We start from the raw sequence: 21,535 nt of genomic DNA, 5'->3' as shown, positions 1-21,535 counted from the left end.
TGAAAAGGCAACATCTGATCCATTTATTCACCTTATCATCAACACATATGTACAAGTGTAAAAAATCTACCAGAGCCAGGAGAATATGCTGATGATCAAAACAAAACCGATGCACATGTTGAGCTAACTGCTAAAGGTGGTGTTAAAATACTGCACCAGAATCATGGATATAAAAATAAAAAAACAGCTCAGATTTTTCTAGCTTGTCTGTTTGGAACCCTTCTTCCGTTTTAGTCACCATCATATTTAGACAAACAACTGTTGCCGACAAATCAGAAAAAGAACAACACACATTTTTATATCAGCATTAGATCAGCCGGCGTCACTTTCTGAGATTCAGAGGGTCTTTGAGTTTTCTCACCAAACTGTGAGTTTGGCTGTATGATACGATAGTGCAGATGTATCCCAGAGATAGAAGGCGGTTAAGTCTTTGTCCAAGTGTAGCAGAGTGTGTTTGTAGGTTTGTTCTAAAAAAAGAAAAGAAGAAAAAGGTACACCAAGTGTCCCTCAGTCCGTTTGCCCTCGCTCTGCATCTTGTCCACAAATATATATATACATAACGTTCACTGCTTTGCTTTCTTCAGGATGGTGCCCACGGCAGAGATGACGGTGGTTTTGGTGCCGCTAGCAGTGGTGGTCACGGAGACTACGGCAGGCAGGGTGGCGGTGGTGGTGGTGATGAGGGCGGGCTGGGCCAGGGTCACAGGGATCGCAGAGTCCCACTTGCTTTTCCTCTTCTGGGCGTCTGTTGATAAGAGGAGATTCAGTGAGAGGGTCCGGCGGGAAAGGCCTCCTGGCTTTACTCGACTGGCACCGTGGAGCTTTTGACAACTAGTTGTGATGGTTTTAGGTTTGTCTTGTGCTGAACACACATACACATGCATGCAGGTGAGGTGCTAAATTCCACTGGTCTACAGGTTGTACCAAGACATGAAGCAATGTGCCTAAAAGAAAGGGAAGAGGAATCCTGTTTGCGAGTGGACATGTCTATAAACAATACTAGAACTGATATACTTTAAAAAAGAGCGGTTTATTGATTCAACGTGATCGTTGAAGCTTAAGTTGAGTAATACCGTAACAAGAGGCTGACCAATATGGATTTTGGGGACTGATGCTGATAACACTGCTGGGGGGGGTAACACTTTTATGTAAAAATAATTGCATTGATTTTATAATTATATAGAATAAAAGTTTTCATACACGTGCATATTGGCTCTACCTGTAATACAACACAACGCACAGCCACATCCACAATGCCACCTAATTGTAATCTACTACAACCTAATCTATAATCTTTATTCTGCGGAGTGTATATTCCCTTTATGTGTCATATTTAATAATAGTTATCTGGCATTCAAACATAAATGTCGGTTTCTAAAATGTTCTGCATTATAATATAATTAGATAATTATTTATAGAGGTACACCACAGTGAAACAGCTAAATCTGCAAAAAACAGAAATATTATTTTAAGTGATAGATTTTAGAAAAATTCATTTTGTAGGTGCCTGATTGGCTGCTCAAAAGCTCTAAAAACAAATTCAACAGATTGTTATTGTGGGTAAAGAAGTCCCATGTGAACACAATCTGTTATTTCACATGAAATATCAGCTTTTTCCCCCTGTGGTTTCAAATGTGCAGAGCTCGGTGGTGAAAAGTCAATCTCCCTGAGGCTGTATTTCTGTGGACCAATCTCAGTTCATTACATCTTAATCTAAAAGTGATGCTCGCTGTCGACTCTCTTGCTTTTGCTGCTTGATGAAAGTCCTGATGAAGAGTTTTTTTATCATTACACTAAAAATAAATCGTACAGGTTTTGAGTGTTGCCAAATAATTTGTGGATATTTAATGTGATACAGAAAGATTTTAAACCAACTATGCCCAGGGGGATAGTTAGCCATCACTGAGCCGGGGGCTAATCTAAACATGTAAAAACTGACATGTAAAGTTTAATGATAACGTCTGAGAGGTGCTGCAGTGGTGGATGTTTACCTGTGGCTGTGGTGGTGCTGGTGTTGCTGGTGGTGGATGCTGAAGAGTTGGAGGGGTTGGCGCCCTTTTTAGTCCCCGTGACAAACTCAATCTATCAAACACACACAACATTAGACACTGGTATACACAAATAAGTTCCTGCTGCTCTTTGATGTGCCAAAGTTTTTAACCTACAACCCCAACAGAATGCTGAGAAGCTCCACCGAACGATCTATGTGTTTTGCTCAAGGGAACGTCGGCAGTATCTGTCAAGTGAGGGGAACAAAATGACTTTGTCTGGTTTCATTCTCACATCTTACTGCATTACTGTGACTGCATACCAATGACTGAATTTCACAGTGGAGAACAAGAAGAGCTCCTGTACATGTTCATTCAAGTCCACTTTTCAACAATGCAGCCCACGTTGTTTTCGGGGCATTCGTGCAAGTTTTTAACAGACACCTTTCAGCTCTCAGTCCCAGCACTGACAAGATATTTATCTCGGATTGATTATTTCAAACAGAAAATGGCAAAAGCAGGGAGCTGCCAACAAACGATTCAACCCGAAGGGGCAAGGCTGAGCTGTAAACCTGCGCTGGGCTCGCCCTGCTGACACGAGAGCAGAACTTGGCAGCGTTGATTCCTGCGTGCGTCTGATGAAGGACGTAAAGCAGAAAACAAGCTGGTAAAGACTTGCCCTCCTGACGCAAAAAAAGAAAAAGAAAAAGAGAACAGTCAGCAGGCTTGTCTTCGCTGCTCATCTCACCTTGGTCCGGTCCTTCTTGGCTTTCTCCAGTTTGTCCATGTCCACTTTCTGGGCTTTAGCTGAAAGAAATGAATTAAAAGAGATGGTGTGTATGGGTGTAAAGCTGGGATGAGAGAGAACTGTGTGGAATTATATAACACTGTTGTACCTAGAGCTTCGTAATAAGAGTCTTCTGACCAGCCATGGGGATTGAACATATCTTTAGGGTAGTTGGTTCCCAGTTCATCTATGGCGCAGAACTGAATGAGCTTCTCGTAAATACTGAAAACAGATAAGAGAATTAAACCCGATAAGACGCTTGAAAACACTTGTTGCTTGTTTGCATTTGTGGGCAGAGAAAACAAATATTTTTGTTTAAGCACAGCTGGTATCATGTGTAAATAGCGCTCAGTGTGTGTGAGAGTGAGTAAGCAAGTGTCTTTGTTGACTGTGAAAGCATACCTTGGGTTTCTGAATTCTTTCTTTTTCTGGATGTGGTTGTTCGTGTCAAAATCTCCATGCAGCTTCCTCTCGTACAGCTTGTGGATCTTCTCCTGTTTCGACACATAACAAATCGATGGAGGCCATGAGCTGTCAGCGGGTCAAACTTCAGCGTGGGAAGACCAACATCTCTGCAATGACTCAGCTACCTCCACATTTGGCAGGACATGCAGTCTGTGTCATCACATAAACAAAACCTATATATATATACATACACACACACACTGTATATGATCGGTGAGCGTTGAGTGGGAAAGGGGCCATTGCACACAAAGTTCCTAAAACATTTGACAACCAGGTTCAATGAGGCCACAGGGAGCTTGCAGATGTAACCATGGTGATGATTAATGAGACCTGAATGAAGGTAAGAGATGTCTGAGCTGACTTTTTGCAGAGTTTCTTCACCAGGGAGTGAGTGGGCGTATGGATGACATTTATAACACACGGCAGATGCAAAAAAAACAAAACCACCAATAAAAAATAATAATAATATCCAGAGCTAATGGTGATAAGAGCTAATGCCAGTGTCCAAGTAAACAAAAGCATGTCATCCCTGCACTGGAATTTACATGTTACATCTTGCCTCCGCCTGCTGCATCCCCCCCATCTGAACGCTACGGAGATTTGTGTGTTGTTGTGAACTCGTCTGAGCAGAGAATCTCCTGCTACGTTGTTCATATGTGAAAGACAAACTCAGGAGGAAGTCCGGGCCTATTTGTGCTGAGTTTTATTTAATGTAAAATGCTGAAATGAATGTACATCTTTCTGCATGGTTAAGTCGGTAACAGATTGCATAGTAGCTATAGTTATAAAAGGCAACACTGATATGCCTCTGATAGGCTCATACCTAAAGATTATCAGCAAACCGATTTACATTACATTACATGTCATTTAGCTGACAAACAACATTTATGAGGGGCCATTTAGGGGTTCAGTATCTTGCCAAGGACACTTAGGCATGCAGATGGGAAAGAGTGGGATTCGAACCAGCAACCTTCTTGTTGCAGAGCACCCACTCTATCCCCTAGGCCACGCTCTGCCCAATGGTTTATGGGTTGGGCTCTAATAAAAATCCTGTTTTCATGATGTCCTTGTTCTTTTATTGAGAGAAAAAAGACAAATGCAGTTGAAGGAATAGTCTAGGGGCATAATCTGAGCCTGAGATCACGGCTTGATTGCGAGAGCTACTTGTTCACAAAAATGCAAGAATATAATCTTTGCTAATTCTATCATCGGCCTCCTAAGCGTACACATGCTCCTGCGTAACCCGAGGGCAGGGATATCCAGGCAGTTCTGGTGAGGTGAATCATAAGTTGTTCAACTGAAAGGTGGGGCGGGCTGGAGGTGGTGGGGGTGTGAGCCCGACAGGGGAAATGCTGAGCTGTTCACTTAGTCAGCTGTGTGCCCCGACGTGCCTCAGCTCCTCTCAGAACAAACCTGGCTGCAGTTAACCGCACCAAATGTACAGCAACCGGGCAGAGAGAGCGAGAAAGGGAGCAGTGCTTGTGAAAGTAAACTGAGAGAAGATGACACTGTGTGCTGTTTTAATTAGAGGGGCGAGTCTGAGGATTTACGCCGCCACTGGAATGTATTTTTTAAGCCCAGAGGGAGCAAGTGAAACTTCTTCATTATTCACTTGGCGTGGTGGAACAGGCTATTTTGACTGTCTCTATGTGTCAAAGTGAGGCCTTTAAACTTGCTTTTTTAACTCTTGACCTTGGACCCCAAGCTCTAGAATGTTGTGCGTGTGCCAAAGGGGGCGGGTTCGGACTGTTTATCTGCTTATGAAACCTATATGCTCCTTTAGGGAAACAAGGACAAGAACTTATCTTCTGGTTGGATGAATTTACTTACTGGAAAGGGTTTATCCAGAGCTTAAAACCAGTCAGAGACCTTGCTTAATACCCCAATGCTGTGCAAGCAGGCTCATGCTCTGAGGTTACATCTGAACGACTACGTTTCCAGTTAAAAAGGCATCAACTAAAACTGGATACAACTGTAAAATATGATTATTGTAATTACAAGCGTTGCTGACTGATGTATTTACAATGATACAACTGATAACCGCAACAATTCCCATGAACAGCAGGACACACATGACTTCCTGTTTTCACTAGATATGCTTGCCCAGTGTACATTAGTGGTATATGGATTTGCAAGAAGGGGCATTTTAGTATGGACAGGGTTTAAAACCGATATGGGGACGGTGATTGTTTTTGTTTGAAAATGTAGTAGTATGGATGTAGACATGGATGCAACCCTAGCTACGTCCGTCCTCAATGGTCACATTAACAGATGTAATTGTAGATACATCCCATCTGTATACACAATATGACAGGAGCAGTGGATAGTGCACTGAGCGTAAAACTTTGAAGTCATTTGTTTGGACAATCACATGACAGTGGAGGATTATCTACCTGGAGTTGGCTCGAGCAGCGTCCGGGGGGCTCAGGGGGAATCCTGATTTCATCTGGTGACATGTTCCTCACCTTCTCTGAGAAAAGAGCTGCCAGGGAGACAAAAACATGAGTTTGTATAATTCTTATCTCAGTCACGGTTTGCATGTCTATACCTGCAGAAAAAGGTTCGAGTAAGAAGCCACTGTTGTCAAAGACAGTGAAACTGGGTTTGGATTATAACAGGATATATCAGAGGGAAGGTGGGATATGGGTATGCACTGGAGAAATCCCTGGTTAATTAGAGAAATGTTCTTCTGTTAGGGAAACATTAAGGCTGAATTCCTGAGCATTCTGTTATTCATCAGAGCCCCTGAGTTTGTGTGCCGGCGGGTTTTATAGATCAGATAGGTATGAGGAGTGCATGTTCTGGGCAGGGCAGGGAGTGCCAGTTGCCGGGGCTTGTGAGGAGAAGGGAGGCTCCTCTCCCCTCCTCCCTCCCTCACTTGTTTTGCTCTCCCTGCTTGACTTGGCTCTCTGTGATTTGCCTGACTTCAGGCCAGGAATTCTTCAGTGTCACTCTACATCTCAATCAGACAGATAGTCCTTAGAGTCGTCCAGCGCTGTCAATCGTTACCACTGCAAGCTGTTTGCTGTGTGTGCATGTGCGCACGAATCAGGAGCTTGAGCCTGCCGACATACTGTGCTGATCGTCTACAAGTAAAAACTTGACTGGACTGGTGAAGGATATGTTCTGCTGAACACTTCTTTCAAAACATTAAAGAGGAAAATTCCATGAAACTACTTCAACTGTATCGACTTCTTTGACTTGATGTTATGATGATTTCCAATATTTCTCAGAAAAAATTTCAATAAACCAATAACTAAAGAAGGGTATTAAACCTTAGCGTCATGACCTGACCAGTGTTGAGTTTTATAGGCAACAAACTTAAAGAAAATTCAAAACTGTACTCAACCTGATACTTTGTATTTACATACACAATATATTTACATACACAATTTTACTTCAGGAGTCTTCAAATGGTTTTTAGGAGCAATGAAAAACTAAAACATTTTTGTTTACATTTAATGTCTGTTCAGATTTGTAATGTTGTTTACTTATTTTTGATCAGTAGCTAGAAATATTAGGGGTTAAGAAAAAAAAAACTTTGTAGAGAATGAGAGGTTGTATGGCTTGTGGTTCATCTGCCAGGGCTAAACTATTTCTTTTGACATAAATGTCACTGATGCACAGCGAACTAAACCCGTGCCTGTGGGACTGTGCCAGGGCTGAACTTTGGCCTAAGTGTGAGTGAGTGCGAGAGTCTGTTTGTGTGTGTGTCGATATACCATGCTGGTATATACTGACAAGCTCTTTGTAGCCGTTCGTCCCTTCGGTAATTTTGCAGTTTTTCAGGATCTTCTGATCATGCGAGACCACAAATTGACATGAGGAGATTCAGACTTGTCAATCTGATCTGTCTGGAAAGTCAGAGGAGCAATACCTCCCCTCAGTGGAGCCCCCTAGCTGATAGCCTTATGATTTACCACCTCCTAGGCAACGGAGGCAAACAAATACAAGCAATGATGTAGAACGATTAAGAAAATAAACCATTTCTGGGTTATAAATTAACATTAATGCATACCTAATGTCTATTGTTTATTCAATAAAATAAAAGCCTTAATATTAGCACATATCTGCAAACATAAAAGCCGAGACTGATATGTCTGTCACAAAGATTGATTTTTCTTTTTTTTTTTTAATCGCCCAACTGATAAATCGATTGAACACATAAGTTAAGGAAAGTATGTATCCTGGCACATACCAATTTCTGATAGAAGAAAATATAAGCAGCTCTTCATTGACATGATTACTAAATGGTCATGTAACAACTAGTTTGGTACAGTACCCAGGAAATACCGACGGAGCTCCAACAATCAGAAAAACCTGATAAGACAAGTCTGATGAGTCACATGCGTTTAGAGGTAGTTTGGGATTGTGGAAGCCTGCTAATCTACCCCACACAACAAGAGGTTTACGTGATAAGTTTCTCGCCTTGTTGGAAAACTCTAAGTTAAACACCAAAACAAAGTCTGTAGCCTCCATAATGACAGTGAACACATCACTGTATGTGTAAATAAACCTCCCTGTTTGTCATTCGGCTCGATGTGTGATGAATATTCTCATAAAGAGCAGCACGGTCAGGAGAGGAACATCGGAACAACAGACAGAGAAAAGATTATATTCGGCATCGAAATTACCATCTGACTTCCCGAAAAACAGACAGAAAGTCACAATCTGTGCCCTGAGGATCTTTCTGGACAGACAGTCCGTCCCTTCAGTAAACGGACAAAGAGGGGTCTTCAGCCCGCTGACAGGAGGCCTTTTGCCAGACGCACTGTGACATTTACTGACAGACAACACAGAGGAGCCAAGCTCCGCTGCAGGAATGTCAAGTGTCCAGGCCCAGAGTATGAGTCACACTCTGCTACTGTAGTACACTGGTTGTGGTGGTGAGCGGGAGCTATTCTGTGGACATGATCCATCAAGTTCTCTCCGCTATTGTTAATGTTAATGTGATAAATCTATCCCTGGGTCTGGATCCACACCAACAGTTGATAGGTTCTTCCCTAGCCCATATCCCGTTCTTCCACCAAGTTTCATGGTAATCTGTCCAATAGTCTGTGCATAATCTTGCTAACAAACACAAGGATGAAAACATATCCTCTCCGGCAGAGTTTATAATCTCATTGTTGAAGCTAATGAGGATGAGTGCTGCAGTGTATCATCTGCATACAGCTACAGGCCCATATAAACCAACAGCAGACAGGAAACCATCAGTGTGAAAAGTTTCTGGTCCAACTGACTGGTGTATAAAACGCCACTCCCTGTATCAGTCATTTCCTCTCTGGTAGGATGCGCGCACACGCACACGTGTCAGTCATTACTCATTAACCACTGAGCTTCCTAACCCACCTGTCAGTCTCATGCTGGCCAGGTTTATATAAGTCACCTGGGGCCAGTCAGTGATTCACAAAGTCACTGCACCTACACCTGGCTGACACGATGAGTCACAGCCGGATTCTTACATCCTATCCAACTATCAATGTGTCTTATTATACGTGAATTCGTGTTTTAGCATTGTCAGAAAAATTAGAACCAATGCTCTGTGACCAACCTATCTTAAACACTTAGGCAGCCTCAAGCCGATTGTTTCCCCACTAAGGGTGGGTCAAAAAGATACAGTATATATTTAACAGTTGTATTCTAAGAAATGTTTGTTTCTAAGAAAAGCAGAGTGCTGCAGTTTTTTGTAAATGTCACTATAACAAGTCATTAGTGCATTAACTGATGACTCTTTTCAGCTGAGGATTATTACAGAGTTTTTTCACAGGGTTATTTAAGTTTTGAATAAATAAATTAATAATATTTGAATGATGTGCATAATACCATATAGACCACAACACTTTGCAATAGTACCCATTTTCACAGTAGATAAATCACTTCTTAATATGAAAATATCTTGATTCTTAGATGCATCGGGATGCAGACGTGGACGACTCTGCATCGATGCAGAGAAAGAACATAATTGATTCATGTTTTCAGCTACTTTAATTGTTTTAGCGATGTCCTGCCTCTGATATTATAACACTGCTGTTTCAGGATCTGAACGACGCACATTAAATATCCGGTCTTCCTGTATGTGTCAGAGTCTCTTATCGGAATCTGCTTCCTCCTCACTCCTCCTCTGAGCTGCGCTCACTTAAGTGAGTGTTTTACCTTCTTTATTGCAGAAGAAGTGACGCCCTGTTTATCCAGGAACATAAATGGGAATTCAGTTTATAAAAAGATCAGTTCTTTTATTGAGTGATTAGATAACATCAGAGGAGAAGTTACTTGTTGACCTTTGTTGAGTAATGCCCTCAGTACACTGGTGCTGCTAAGGGGGGCAGGTTGGGCCACCTTGATGCAGTAAAGGCTGTAATCAGAGTTTGTCCTTGTAAGCCTTAGTCATTCACTTACTGTTGTTGTCAGATTTTTTTTAATTGAAAACCTTATTTCTTACAAATTACACTAACAGCAATAATAACATATATTTTTAAAGTCTATTCTAAATTATTTAGTATTTTCACATTTATCTGCAATATACAAAAAAAATAAATACACATATGACTACTTGGATGAATGGTCATATGAATAAATAGCAGAAATGTTTGGATGCTTGCCATGTTAATTTTTTGTGTAAATCAATAGTTGCCCGATGTTCTTGCAATCTAATACAAATATGACTGGTCATTTTATAAAATATTTGGCAATCCCTTTAAAAAGGCGGTTATGCCCAGCAGATACCTCATAATCAGCATTAGATACCGTTCAAACAGCTTTGTGGACTATGCAGTATATGTGGAGTTAACTTTAAAAGTTGCTCAAAATGTGTGTGTGTGTGTGTGAACACTTTATATAAAATCTATGGTGTGAACTCACCAACAAGCTCATTGGGGTCCTTTCTCTCTGCTTCTGGGATCTGTATAAAAAACAGAAGAGGGAGGAGGGAGACAGAGGGACAAACATGATATTTAAGTCTAGAGAGGAGAACAAACCATTAACCCTCAGTTGAGGGAAACATGAACAGCACCAGTGGTAGATGTTGTCTTGAACCATGTTCTCAGCTTTGGCAGTGTTTGTTAGTTACAAGTGGGTTGATGAGGTGAATTGCTATAGAACTGTTGCGCTGGGGGAAAAAAAGCTAATTCCATTAGTAGCAGAAACCTACAAATCACAGATGTGAATGGGACAGAGTGCATCACAGAACAGAGGCAGACAGGAGAACAGATTCTAAGAAGCAAAGAAACCAGAACAGTAAATCCAGGCAGTTTCCAGTGAAGGCCTTGACCCAGCAGGAGGAGTCATGTACAACCTCTAAAATATGCCGCCTGTTGTGCCAGCACTGTGGGCACAACACAGGTTCAGCACACACGAACAGTGTCCTTATTCACAGGAACAACGTCGTCACCTAGCAACCTCACAGGCGCATCAAAGAATTGTCCTGAAATCACAAGGAGGCGGAGGACAGAATGCCGTGGAGGCACAGCACTAGCTGCTGGCAAAAATCCAAGACAAAAAAAAGTACCGCAGGGTTTCCCCCAGCACTATCTTGTTAAGGCGGCCGCCTTAACAAGACTAGGGCCCCGCCTTGACTACCAATGTATTGAAAAAAAAAAAAAAAAAAAAAAAAAAGTTGAAAAAAAAAAAAAAATGGCATTGATAATACTCAGGTAATACTGTTTACAACATTAGTCGTGCCAATAAAGTTTTTTGAGTGTAATTGAGACGGCGACATCTGGTGGTTGAATATATTGTTGCATAGTCTATCATAGTCACCTGTCAATCTACCGCCAGTGACGTGCGGTGAGGTCAGTGAGTGGGTAGGCACTGAGTTCTGAAAGCCAGATTTCTCTGAACCTATATATTGTTAAATCAAAAACAATAAACAACAAACAGGCACGCACGGCCGATTTCAAATAAGTTCCTCCCTTTCTTACACACACACACACACACACACACACACACACACACACACACACACACACACACACACACACACACACACACACACACACACACACACACACACACACACACACACACACACACACACACACACACACACACACACACACACACACACACACACACACACACACACACACACACACACACACACACGGGACGTATATGAAATGTCACGACGGTGACTTCAGGTTTGCCCGTAGCCTACTGTAGTTTGGTCTAAATGATTAAACATCGCATCCATCGACTTAACGGACCCGTCCCTCACACCGAGGGCAGAATAAACATAAGGCAACAAGTCAAACCTTCGCCGATTCAAACTACCGGTACTACTTCTATTCAACTTAAAAATAAAAGACAGCATTCATCATTATGTAGGACTACAGCATAACTGATGGCAACTCCACTCCATAAACTTTGTTAATAGATATAGTACCAGTAGCATGTGCCCCATGGACCTGTCCAGCATCAGAATGTAACCATTTATCCACATTGCAGAGCTTAGGTTTGTCCGTCAGTAACAATGAAAACACAACTGCTCAATTGAATATAAAATGCAGAATGGATTGCACTCGGTATCAATTCATCCAACTTTATTATTAAATAAACCCCCAAAAAGTTTCTGACTCACCAATCTGACTCCCTGGCTGTAGAAATAAGCAATACCATAGTAATCCAGGGACAGTCTGACTGACAGCACAGCTAGCTAGCATCCTTCCGTTCATGTAGGCTACCTGTCCGTTTGAAATGCTCGAACATTGTTTGTCCCTGTTGCTGCTGTACACCGTCCAAGGCTGGCGCAGGCCTTTCTCTTGCTATTCATTCTGTTCCTTTTTAAATTATAATCCAATTTGTTAAAATTCCTCCAGTCTGAAATATCTGCGGGCACGGACACGGCAGCTGCAATGTTGACTTAAAAATCCGCGGGGGTAACGCGACGTGAATGAGCATGGCCAACGTAATGACGTTGGCCTAAAGGCCAATGTATGCTTCTCCGTTTTGACGGACACGGACAGATAGGACCGCCTTCTCCAACGTGGAACGCCCTCTCCGTGCCTCTCCGCGGCTCCTCGGAGAGCTTTTCGTGCAGCTCTCCTTTTTCTAACTACACGTCGAAATGGCGGAGAGCCCACGGATAGCCCTTGGCTGTGATTGGTCCGCTAACGCCAGCATTTCGGAATGGAAACTTCCTGTTCCATTCCCTACATCACAATAAACCAAAATCACAACTACGACTCTATAATTAATGTGACAAGTGTGTTAAGCCAGCGGCGTTGTCCGGCTGACGGTGGCTGGTTAGAGCACTTACGGCACGTGTGTACGGTCACATACTGTAATAACGAACTTTCATAACGTGGCTAGCGGGCTAACCACCATGCTAACTGCGGTGGGAACAGCGCAAAAACCCGCTGACTTTAATCCCACGGCTCATGACACGCTTTCTCAAACACCGTCAGGTTAGAAGCAAACTAACTAACTAACTAACGGTAGTAGTTAGTATCGGGTGTCCCTGCTGACTGTGTGTGGAAGCTGGGGGGAAGCTAGCTGCCTCCGTGTAGCTTCAAGCTGTTGCAGCTGTTGAATTAGCAACGCAGTTTGGAAACAAGACCGGGGAACCGCTGCGTTAAGACACGATAACATAAGCATTATGACCCGCTGGGTGTCACTTTATTCAGCAAAATCTGTCGCGTCATCAACATCCTTTTTCTGTTAGCTTCCATCGTTCACTGTGTGTGAGGAGCCGGGAGGACGTAAATAAACCAGCGTGGACTTCTTCTATATACCTCATGAGGTAGGCTTCTCTAAGCTCGACTTCAGTTGCGCCATCTACTGTTCTGGCGGTGAATTGTTTTCACAACAAAAAGGCTCGTAGAACTATAAATCAAAAAGGGTCCGTCCGCTCCATCCGTCCGTCAGTCCGCAACGGACTCGGAGTAGCATACATTGGCCTTAAGCTGCGTAAATGTCTAGTAATATCTCGATTTTAATTGGTCCATGAATGATATGTAACGTAAAGGCTTATGTGGCATACCATTTACGTAAAAAAGGCACAAAGAATGATGCTTATTTGCGTACATGTTAAATCATACAGAATCAGGTGCGCATGCGCGAAAACTTTTTTTTTCTTGCCGTCCACAATGAATAGGCGGTTAATTTGAACGGAATCCGACATCACAAACTGTCATCTTCCGAGGCAGCTTGATTTTTCTTAAAAACCGGCTTAAACCCTATTTTGTAGTGTCTGCATGTTTTCCACAACATTTGTACCTACTGTTGTTTATTTATATTGAAATAAACAGTTGTTTATTTCATTCATGCGTACTGGCATCTTTGAGCAAAATACCCCCAAAAATTTTCGCCGCGCCACTACGCGCCGCGCCAACAGCACCGCCACCTGCTTACCACCTTGACTGAGACATTTACTGGGGGAAACACTGTACCGGCTGTGTGAGACGGAGCCCATCATAACATCTATCATTTCCCTGATCCCACATCTCATGTTTCTTTCCCATTTGGCCCCTCCACAGGAAAGTCAGAGGTCACAAAAAACCTGCAGCCCTGGAGCAGTGTCTTCAAAGTTTTGCTGAATAGAGAATTATTATTTAGCCACTAAGTTCAAAGTCCAAGCTGCTTTTAGCAAAACCACACAACATTAGGAAGAATTAAACAAAAAGAACGCTGTCAAAATAGCTTAAGAGAACTGGTGTTAAAGGTAAGCTGGGTAAGTTGTTTCTAAAACATTTTGATCTTGTTTGTTGAAATTCTCTACATGTGCCAAATGCCATGGGCAAAAGTTGGGATTTGTGGCCCTCAGAGGACTGTGAGAAACACAACCAATCGTTTTTCATTTTGACCGAAATTGATGGTTATCAAATGCAGTGTTTATCTAGAAGAAATAGGTCGTCCTCAAGTGGCTCAACATGTTGAATGTGTTTGACCAAATCTACTCCAGTTCCAGCTTTTGATCACTGAACATTTAACATTTAATCTCTTTTACATTCAGTCCCAATGAAATGATTGGCTGGCGTACCGGTCTGTCACTTATTGACCTGGCTGATTGTGTGCATGAACATCTTGAGCCGATGAGACATTTCGCTGAAGCAGAAACGATAGCCAGGAGTTAGTGAGTCAAAGAAAAATCAGGTAAGTGGTTGTCAGTGAGCGAGATTTCATGTGTTTTAGGGGCGTAGCTTTGACGAGAGGGCTGATCAGAGGGGGTGGGATGTATCGGTTGTGTTTTTTCAAGGTGTGGCCTGCTCTTGCTAGTTTTTCCAGGATTACCAACCCTAGCTTTAAGAGCTCAATTGGTAGGCTCAACTAGTTTTTCTCCTGAGTGTATATTTGATTAAAAAACTTGAGTCACAGTGTATCACCAATACCAAGCTTTTAGTCAGACTGTGTAAGAAATTGTATGCCTGATCTGATTCCACAGTATGACAATAACAAACACTTGCTATTTAATTTCAGGTTCTGCATATGCAAGTCATCCAGCCATCTGTCTTGTGCAACAGAGCCACATAAACTGCAAACCACTCTAACGGGGCAGCTACCAAACTATACTATACTGTTGTTCTGGACTCCCTAGCTATTATTGTTTTGTGGTATTACAGCACTTTTAAACTATCCATATAGAATAAAAGACATTGTTTAGGTGGCAGAGAACTTTTTTGTGTGTGTATTTATTGTTTGTCTACATAATAAAAAGTCTACCTTTGTTTAACACTTTGTATTTTGGCCAATGTAAACCTCAGGTTCATTGACCAGTAAAGAGGAGCTCTGTCAGGAGTTAAAACAGCTGCACAATAGTTGGCTAGGATTGCAGCTCTATAAAATAAAAGGTGGTTTGAAAGAGTAGATGGGTGTCTAATGAAAGATGCTCTCCAGTTGTATTATTAGGTATTTATGGACCTGGGCTCATTTCTTTTTTAAAAAAGATAATTGCTATCTCAGAAGATCACTATTAAGGTGCCTCCTCTGCCTTTCAATCCAGAACAAAAAAAACTGGTCTTGCTGAAACAAGGCTTGAAATGTACACCTATGCTTGTTGAGCTATGTGAATGTTAGTTCACTCTTAATGTGAACCGTAACACGCTCATGCTTTTTGTTTAACATTTTCACCATCTTAGCTTATCATGTTAGCAATAGCATGCTAACAATCAGTGGTAAATACAAATTACAGTTGTGGGAATGTTGTTAGGTTTTCAGGTACTTGGTCATAAACTAAAACACTGATTTAAATTGAGACCTAATGATGGTGCTAGAAAAGGATTGGGCGATCACAAAAATGATCTGCACTTATCCTTTATGGACCTTGAACACCTAAATCGGATTACCTAGAAATCAAACCTGACATGCCAGATGGTCTGTTACACAATACGATCTGGGGGAGGCCTCATGGGAAACTGTTCACAAATGGGCAGGCGCTTTCAAACGTGATTGGATGAACCATCTGTCTATCACAGGTGCTGAAACTGCTTGCGAGGCAAGAGAAAAACATGTGTTCCACAGAGAAAAGCATTAGTCTGTGCTCTTCTTTGCTCTGTTACACACATTACTTATTATTTAGCTGACACTTTTATCCAATGCGACTTACAATAAGTGGATTCAACCACGCTCTTCTTTTAAGTGAAGAAATACTCTAGTTCCGATTTAACTGATGCTTATAGCAGCACCTACACTAACATCTTAGAAGTCTGCATTTCTGGAAATGAACAGTCGTTTCTCACTGTTCTGCAAACTGAGAAATCACGTTTACAGTCATTCCTCTTTTAGGAGGTTACTGTATCAAAACTAGAACACGGCAGACATGGAGACTGAAAAATGGCCGTTACCAATATGTCATCCGATATCAGTATTGGGAGTAACGCAGTACAAAGTAACGCGTTACTGTAATTCCACTACTTTTAGCGGTAACGATCATGTAACGAGGTATTTTTTTAAATCAAGTAACGCAGTTACAATTACTGAAATTTAAATGAGTTCGTTACTCGCGTTACGTCGATCGCGATCTACCGGTCGACCGCGAAGGAAGTGTGGGTCGATCGCACTGGACAAGAGGCAGTCATGAGGACGCTCCGGCGCACGTAACAGCTCTTTTTCTTTTTTCCGCCCCCCCGCCACATGGTCGCGCGTTTAGATTTCTCATCTGCTCTCTGTATCGCTCACGGCGGAGTTCCATCCCGATGCGCACACACACAGGTGAGCACACTCCCACCAGCGGACAGAGAGCTTCCGCGGGCCCCCCCCCCACCCAAAAAAAGCTGTAAAAGTAGGGGAAACACTGACAGCGTTGGTGTGTCAATTAAATCTCTCTGCTCCGTGAGAGCTACAGGCAGTTACGCAAGGTGAGCCCGATTCTCTCTCCAAAGAGGAAATAGGCTCTCAGATCATAAGTTTGAGAAGCTTCTCCTCACTTTTTATTTCATTGGACCTAATGTGGTAAAAAAAACTGTGTGCTGTGTGAATGACGTGTGTGACCTCTCAGGGCTGGAAAAATAAAAAGACATTCAATATTTATGCTTACCAAGAACTTTCTGGGAATAGTGTTTCTTCAACATGGGAAATACGATTGCCACATCATCGTCTCCCTACTTTGTCGGAACTGTTATTTCTAAATGATGCTATAATGAACAGATAACACTCTCCCAGAAGGTGAGTTTATCAGATTAGGATCAATCAAAGACCGGCTGTAAAACATAGCCACAGATAAAGCAGGCATTTTCTAACGTTCGTTTTGTGAGTCACTCTCGCCATTAAGTCACTGACCCGCTCTCATCTACATGAAGCTTATCATTTGTTATTTAAACAGGCATTCATGACACCACAGGGCCATCTAGTGACACGAGTCTTCACTGCATGTTGTAACAGATTTAACGGTACCGGCCAGCCACCCACTGACTTGGTTAGTTACAAAACAAATAAGAAATAAAGCAGACTTGATCCATTTCCAAATCCAATCTATCCCATGTCACCAGGTGAGTGTTCAAATACCTCAACTTCATCTGGCTCCCTCCCCTCGTCAGATTCTTCCATTTCCTATAAAAACAAAAATGCACAGGGTTATAGACTGAGAGGACCAAGGACTAGGAGGAAGGCAGCAAGCAGAAGCACAAACCAGATGACAAGAAGCACCCAACAATTGACTGCCAGAAAGTTAAGCCCTTTCCATGGGCTATACCAATTCTAGTACATTCTCTTCTAATGTGATTTTATGGGTCAAGATGGACAAATTGTTATGGTATTTTAAATTATATAATGATGAGGAAACAGTTTTATGAAAAACAGGCACACATATCATTCTTGTATAATGGTGACAAACACATCAGTAAGGAGGGAAAGGAGAATATACAAGATGTGAATTTATTTTTTAGCTTAAACTGAGGCAGCAGTTTAACAGCTCTGTTGATAGTAAATCATATCAGCAATTCAATATTATAAAAACAGTTGGGAATAATTCTTAAGATGTTTTTAGTCCACCTACCTGGCAAAGAAATGTAAATGATGTTTGATATTTGAACTGTAAATTTCATTATTTAAAAACCCATGACTAGAAGTACATAGAACTTAAATTAAGAAAACGTAAAAAAAACATAAAATTAAATTCACATCTTTTCTGCATTGTTCAGACTGTAAAACTAAAGTTTGGCATTGTTCGGCAATGGCTGTAAGCCTTTTAAAGATGTATCATATGATTTTATCTGCTAACAAATAAATAATTTGGTCTCTAAAATGATGTACCGTCTCCTCTTTGACCAGAAAAGAAAATGTCACTGTATGTGTTATGTATATATGGAAATGGAATTCTTATTGTAATATCTGTGGCCACAGGTTAATGCTACATAGCTGGTCTGTACATAGATAAGATGGATAACATATAAAACTATACGCTCCACTGTACCGTGTCCTTCATATACTGTAGTGGTTTCTTTTGTATTGTTGTGGCTGCTAAATCCAGTTTTACTCATATCTACTTTTAAGAGGGCACATTGAATCATTATCACCTCATATTGCTTTGGGATTTTTGAACAATAGAGGCTTCATTCACACGATCATTACTACCCTTTTATCTATAATTGTGCAGCCCAGCTTTAATCTAACAGCAGGCTACTACTATAAAGAACATTTTTGACTAAAGAATTCCAACAGATTAATTTTCAAAAGTCTCTGCAGTAGTAGAAATATTTTTATTGGATTTAGTATAATGTCAATGGAATAGAAGGAACTAGATGCCAGTCATCCTACATCTAAGCAAACATATAAGTGATTTGTTTTTATGCTTAAATTCTAATTGTTATAAAACCTATGATCTCAAATATGATGCAGCTACTGTCTAACACGATAAGCATTGATACAATCCTTTCAGCGCCCCCAGAGGTCCATAAGGATTCTGTGCATCATCAACATGTCAAAGTATCCCATCATGTTCTCTGACGCCTGACCCCCAATGGCTTTGTATCACTTAAATATTTTACAGCCACATATCGGTGGATCCAGCTGAGTGTCAGTAACAATAAAACTCAGAGTGTATAATTCACAACTTCAATACTGACCGAGTTGCTCTCTCTGCTGTCTTCATCTCTAGAGATCTTGTCTTCTATATCCTCAGTCCGGTTCAGATCATCATCACCGTAGCCGTACACCAGAGCCACTCCAGGCCCCCCTGGTAATGGACAGGAAGAAATGAAAGAGGCGCAGGGACAGAACACAGAATAAAAGTTACAAGAGGAAAACAGTGGCAGCTGGTACTAAAATGAAAAGATGAGATCACAGTCTTAGGTCAGTAAACAGTAGCTTTAACTTATGCCAGCCCCACAGTACCATGACAGTCCCTTCACAAAGACACAACACTACACTCCATTCAAAAAACTCATCTTCATTAAATAAATATATTGTTTTAACGCGCAGATTTATTTGTTGATCTTTGTTACACCACTTAATGTGACCTAGATATTATTACTTTAACTGATTGTCTTTTTCATGAACAGCAAACAGCCAGTTCGTCAAAAGTGACACAAGATATATTAAAAACATTGCCTACATTTTTTTTTACAATCTACAGAAAATGATAGAAAAATTGTCTAAATATTCATCAAGTCCTGAAATGGGATTTGAAAAAAAGTGTCTCACTGACAAAGTTCAGTAATGCATCAGTGTGCCACTCATCCACTCATAAGATTTTATACTATTTAATGTGAATTCATGTATTTGTTTATTTCCACTTTTATTGCCCCGTATATGAAGAAAGCAATTTAGGAATCCCTTGTAAATGTATGCATTAGCTGAAATATTGGATTAAAGTGCACTTTATAATTCAGTGAAATCCAAACCTCTTAAAAATTGCCTGGACCGGATTTATTCGCGGATAGGCTGGGCAATAAAACAATATCATTAACTATAACAATACAATTTGGATCTATAGCAACGGTCCAATAAATATATTTGTAAAATGCTTATGTATCGTGTAATCACATTACTGATCTACTTAAATAGTTTAGCTGTTTATCAAGTGTTTTTCGTTCTCTGCTCATAAGGAAGAGTATTATTTTGGACCATATCGTCCAGCACTAGCTTGGCCTACAACAGTTTGGGAAATGATGGAGACCTTTAATGTCTTACATCAACTAGGCGCCATTAAACATTACTAACGAGAGACTGTGGACAAACTGGCCTCTGATGAAGTAACTCCATGAGACTGAACGTCATCACTCTTACTCTAAAATCAAGTATTGTGCATATGTAAACTAGCTATGTTTGCTAGCTTCTAGCTATAGTTAGCTAACACACGAAGCTCCGCGGGGAGATTCATAAAGCTCTGAGCTGCGTTCTTTCCAACCATTCTTGGAAAAATAGAAATGATTAAAATGTACCAATCTCTTCTGATTCAGGGTCTGAGTCCGGCTCTGAGTCGTCCCCATAGTCCGCCAAAGAGGAGAGGAGAGCACTCTTTTTACCGCTCGCCATCGCTGTTGGAGTCGCATAAACGTCTGGTCGCAGAATAATAACGTCATGAGCTCGGGCAGGCGCAAGCGCAATGACGTCAACAGCAGCCGGTGTGTTTGTTCAGCGAGTTCAGACCACAGGGAGGGGCGGTGCAAAATAAAACTGTAGGAGGGGCGGAGCGGTTTTACTGCCACAGTTGTTTTTATTTTATTTTAGAATATTTTATATAATTCAAGAATGAAACTGGTTGTTTCAGTTTTCTATTTGATGGGCGTTTTTTATTGGCAGTTGTTATTTGACCCATAAGTAAGTGTGCCTAATTAACCTTCAGTTTCTGTGTTCTGTATATTATTACTGTGTCAAGTACAAATCTTCAGGTTTTGATTATTTTTATGTCATTGAATACTTGGAGACTTACATTTTTAGTCGGGGTTAGCAGTGGTGGGATAGAACAAAGTACGTTTACTTAGTAAAGTATATTTGACATGAATCTACACTTGACTCAAGTAGATTTATTTACTTTTACTTTTCACTTTTACTCCACAACATATATCAGCAAATATCTCTGCTTTCTACTCCTTTAAATGTTTGCAATGCATTGCCCAACATATTCACGTAGTTTAATGATATACTCAAATAAAGTCAATGTGTACTTGATTTGTAATGTTAGTTAAGTAAAAGGTTTGATTACTTCCTCCACCACTGGAGGTCAAAATCTAATATATCATAAATATATTATGAAAATGTTAGTTCAAATGCAGAAGTTTATCTTGATCAATGTTGAAAGGTTCATTACTTTACCAATACATCTCCAGAAGTTAACCCCAGTCAGCTTGCTGTTCATGTTGGGCAGGTACTGATTTAATGACTTAGTTTCTGACTTTGAAACAATGTCAGTGTTTTGAGCCACAACTCAAAATCAAATCAGTCTTCATTCTACTATGAACAGACCTAAGAAAGGTTGTGGGTATATGTTTAATTCCTGTTCAAAAATAAAGATGCATTTTAAATGAAACTGGTGTGCATTGTTGCAGAGTAAAATGCCCCTTCTTTTCATCAATTTGGTTGTCAGTAAATTACCACACAGACCAGCTGATTCAATTTAAAATATTGAAAGATGGTTACGAATGTTGATCAGTGATGTGATCCCTCATCTTTTGTGATGTAACAGAGTGCAAAATATAAAGATGTAGCAAAATAGTTTTATTTAGTTTATATTCATATTGGGGAAATTGGTATTCTACAAAATGTATGTTGGCGATATAACTTCTACTGTGTACTTATACAGCTGTGAAAAATCCCATCAAGTTCCACATGTCAAAATGATCCACAATTGGACAATTAAATTCGAACAAATTCTCCATCTTGACAACATTCATTTGACTGTAAAGGCTACAGTGAGACAGTTCCT

General features: G+C 40.9%; 1 protein-coding gene across 4 annotated transcripts; it reads right to left on the bottom strand.

Annotated features, from left to right (window-relative positions):
• Window positions 1-20,201, bottom strand: sap30bp (SAP30 binding protein). Of its 4 annotated transcripts, none has more exons than XM_062378949.1 (11): window positions 20,052-20,201; window positions 18,735-18,844; window positions 17,176-17,220; window positions 10,099-10,138; window positions 5,634-5,722; window positions 3,178-3,269; window positions 2,885-2,997; window positions 2,737-2,795; window positions 2,561-2,623; window positions 1,992-2,082; window positions 1-862 (listed from the first exon to the last, which is right to left on the bottom strand). In XM_062378949.1, the coding sequence occupies exons 1-11, from the start codon at window positions 20,143-20,145 to the stop codon at window positions 564-566; spliced, it is 1,095 nt and encodes a 364-aa protein (XP_062234933.1). In that variant the 5' UTR covers window positions 20,146-20,201; the 3' UTR covers window positions 1-563. The 4 variants fall into 4 exon arrangements, with proteins under 4 accessions (XP_062234933.1, XP_062234935.1, XP_062234934.1 ...); XM_062378951.1 differs by having other exon boundaries at window positions 1-745; XM_062378950.1 differs by lacking the exon at window positions 2,561-2,623.
• Between the last annotated feature and the right edge of the window lie 1,334 nt (window positions 20,202-21,535).

The sequence above is a fragment of the Platichthys flesus genome, chromosome 20 (genome assembly GCF_949316205.1).
Source record: "Platichthys flesus chromosome 20, fPlaFle2.1, whole genome shotgun sequence".
Classification (NCBI taxonomy): Eukaryota; Metazoa; Chordata; class Actinopteri; order Pleuronectiformes; family Pleuronectidae; genus Platichthys; species Platichthys flesus.
The sequence above is the reverse complement of the archived record's forward strand: the minus strand, read 5'-3'. Positions and strand labels throughout refer to the sequence as shown.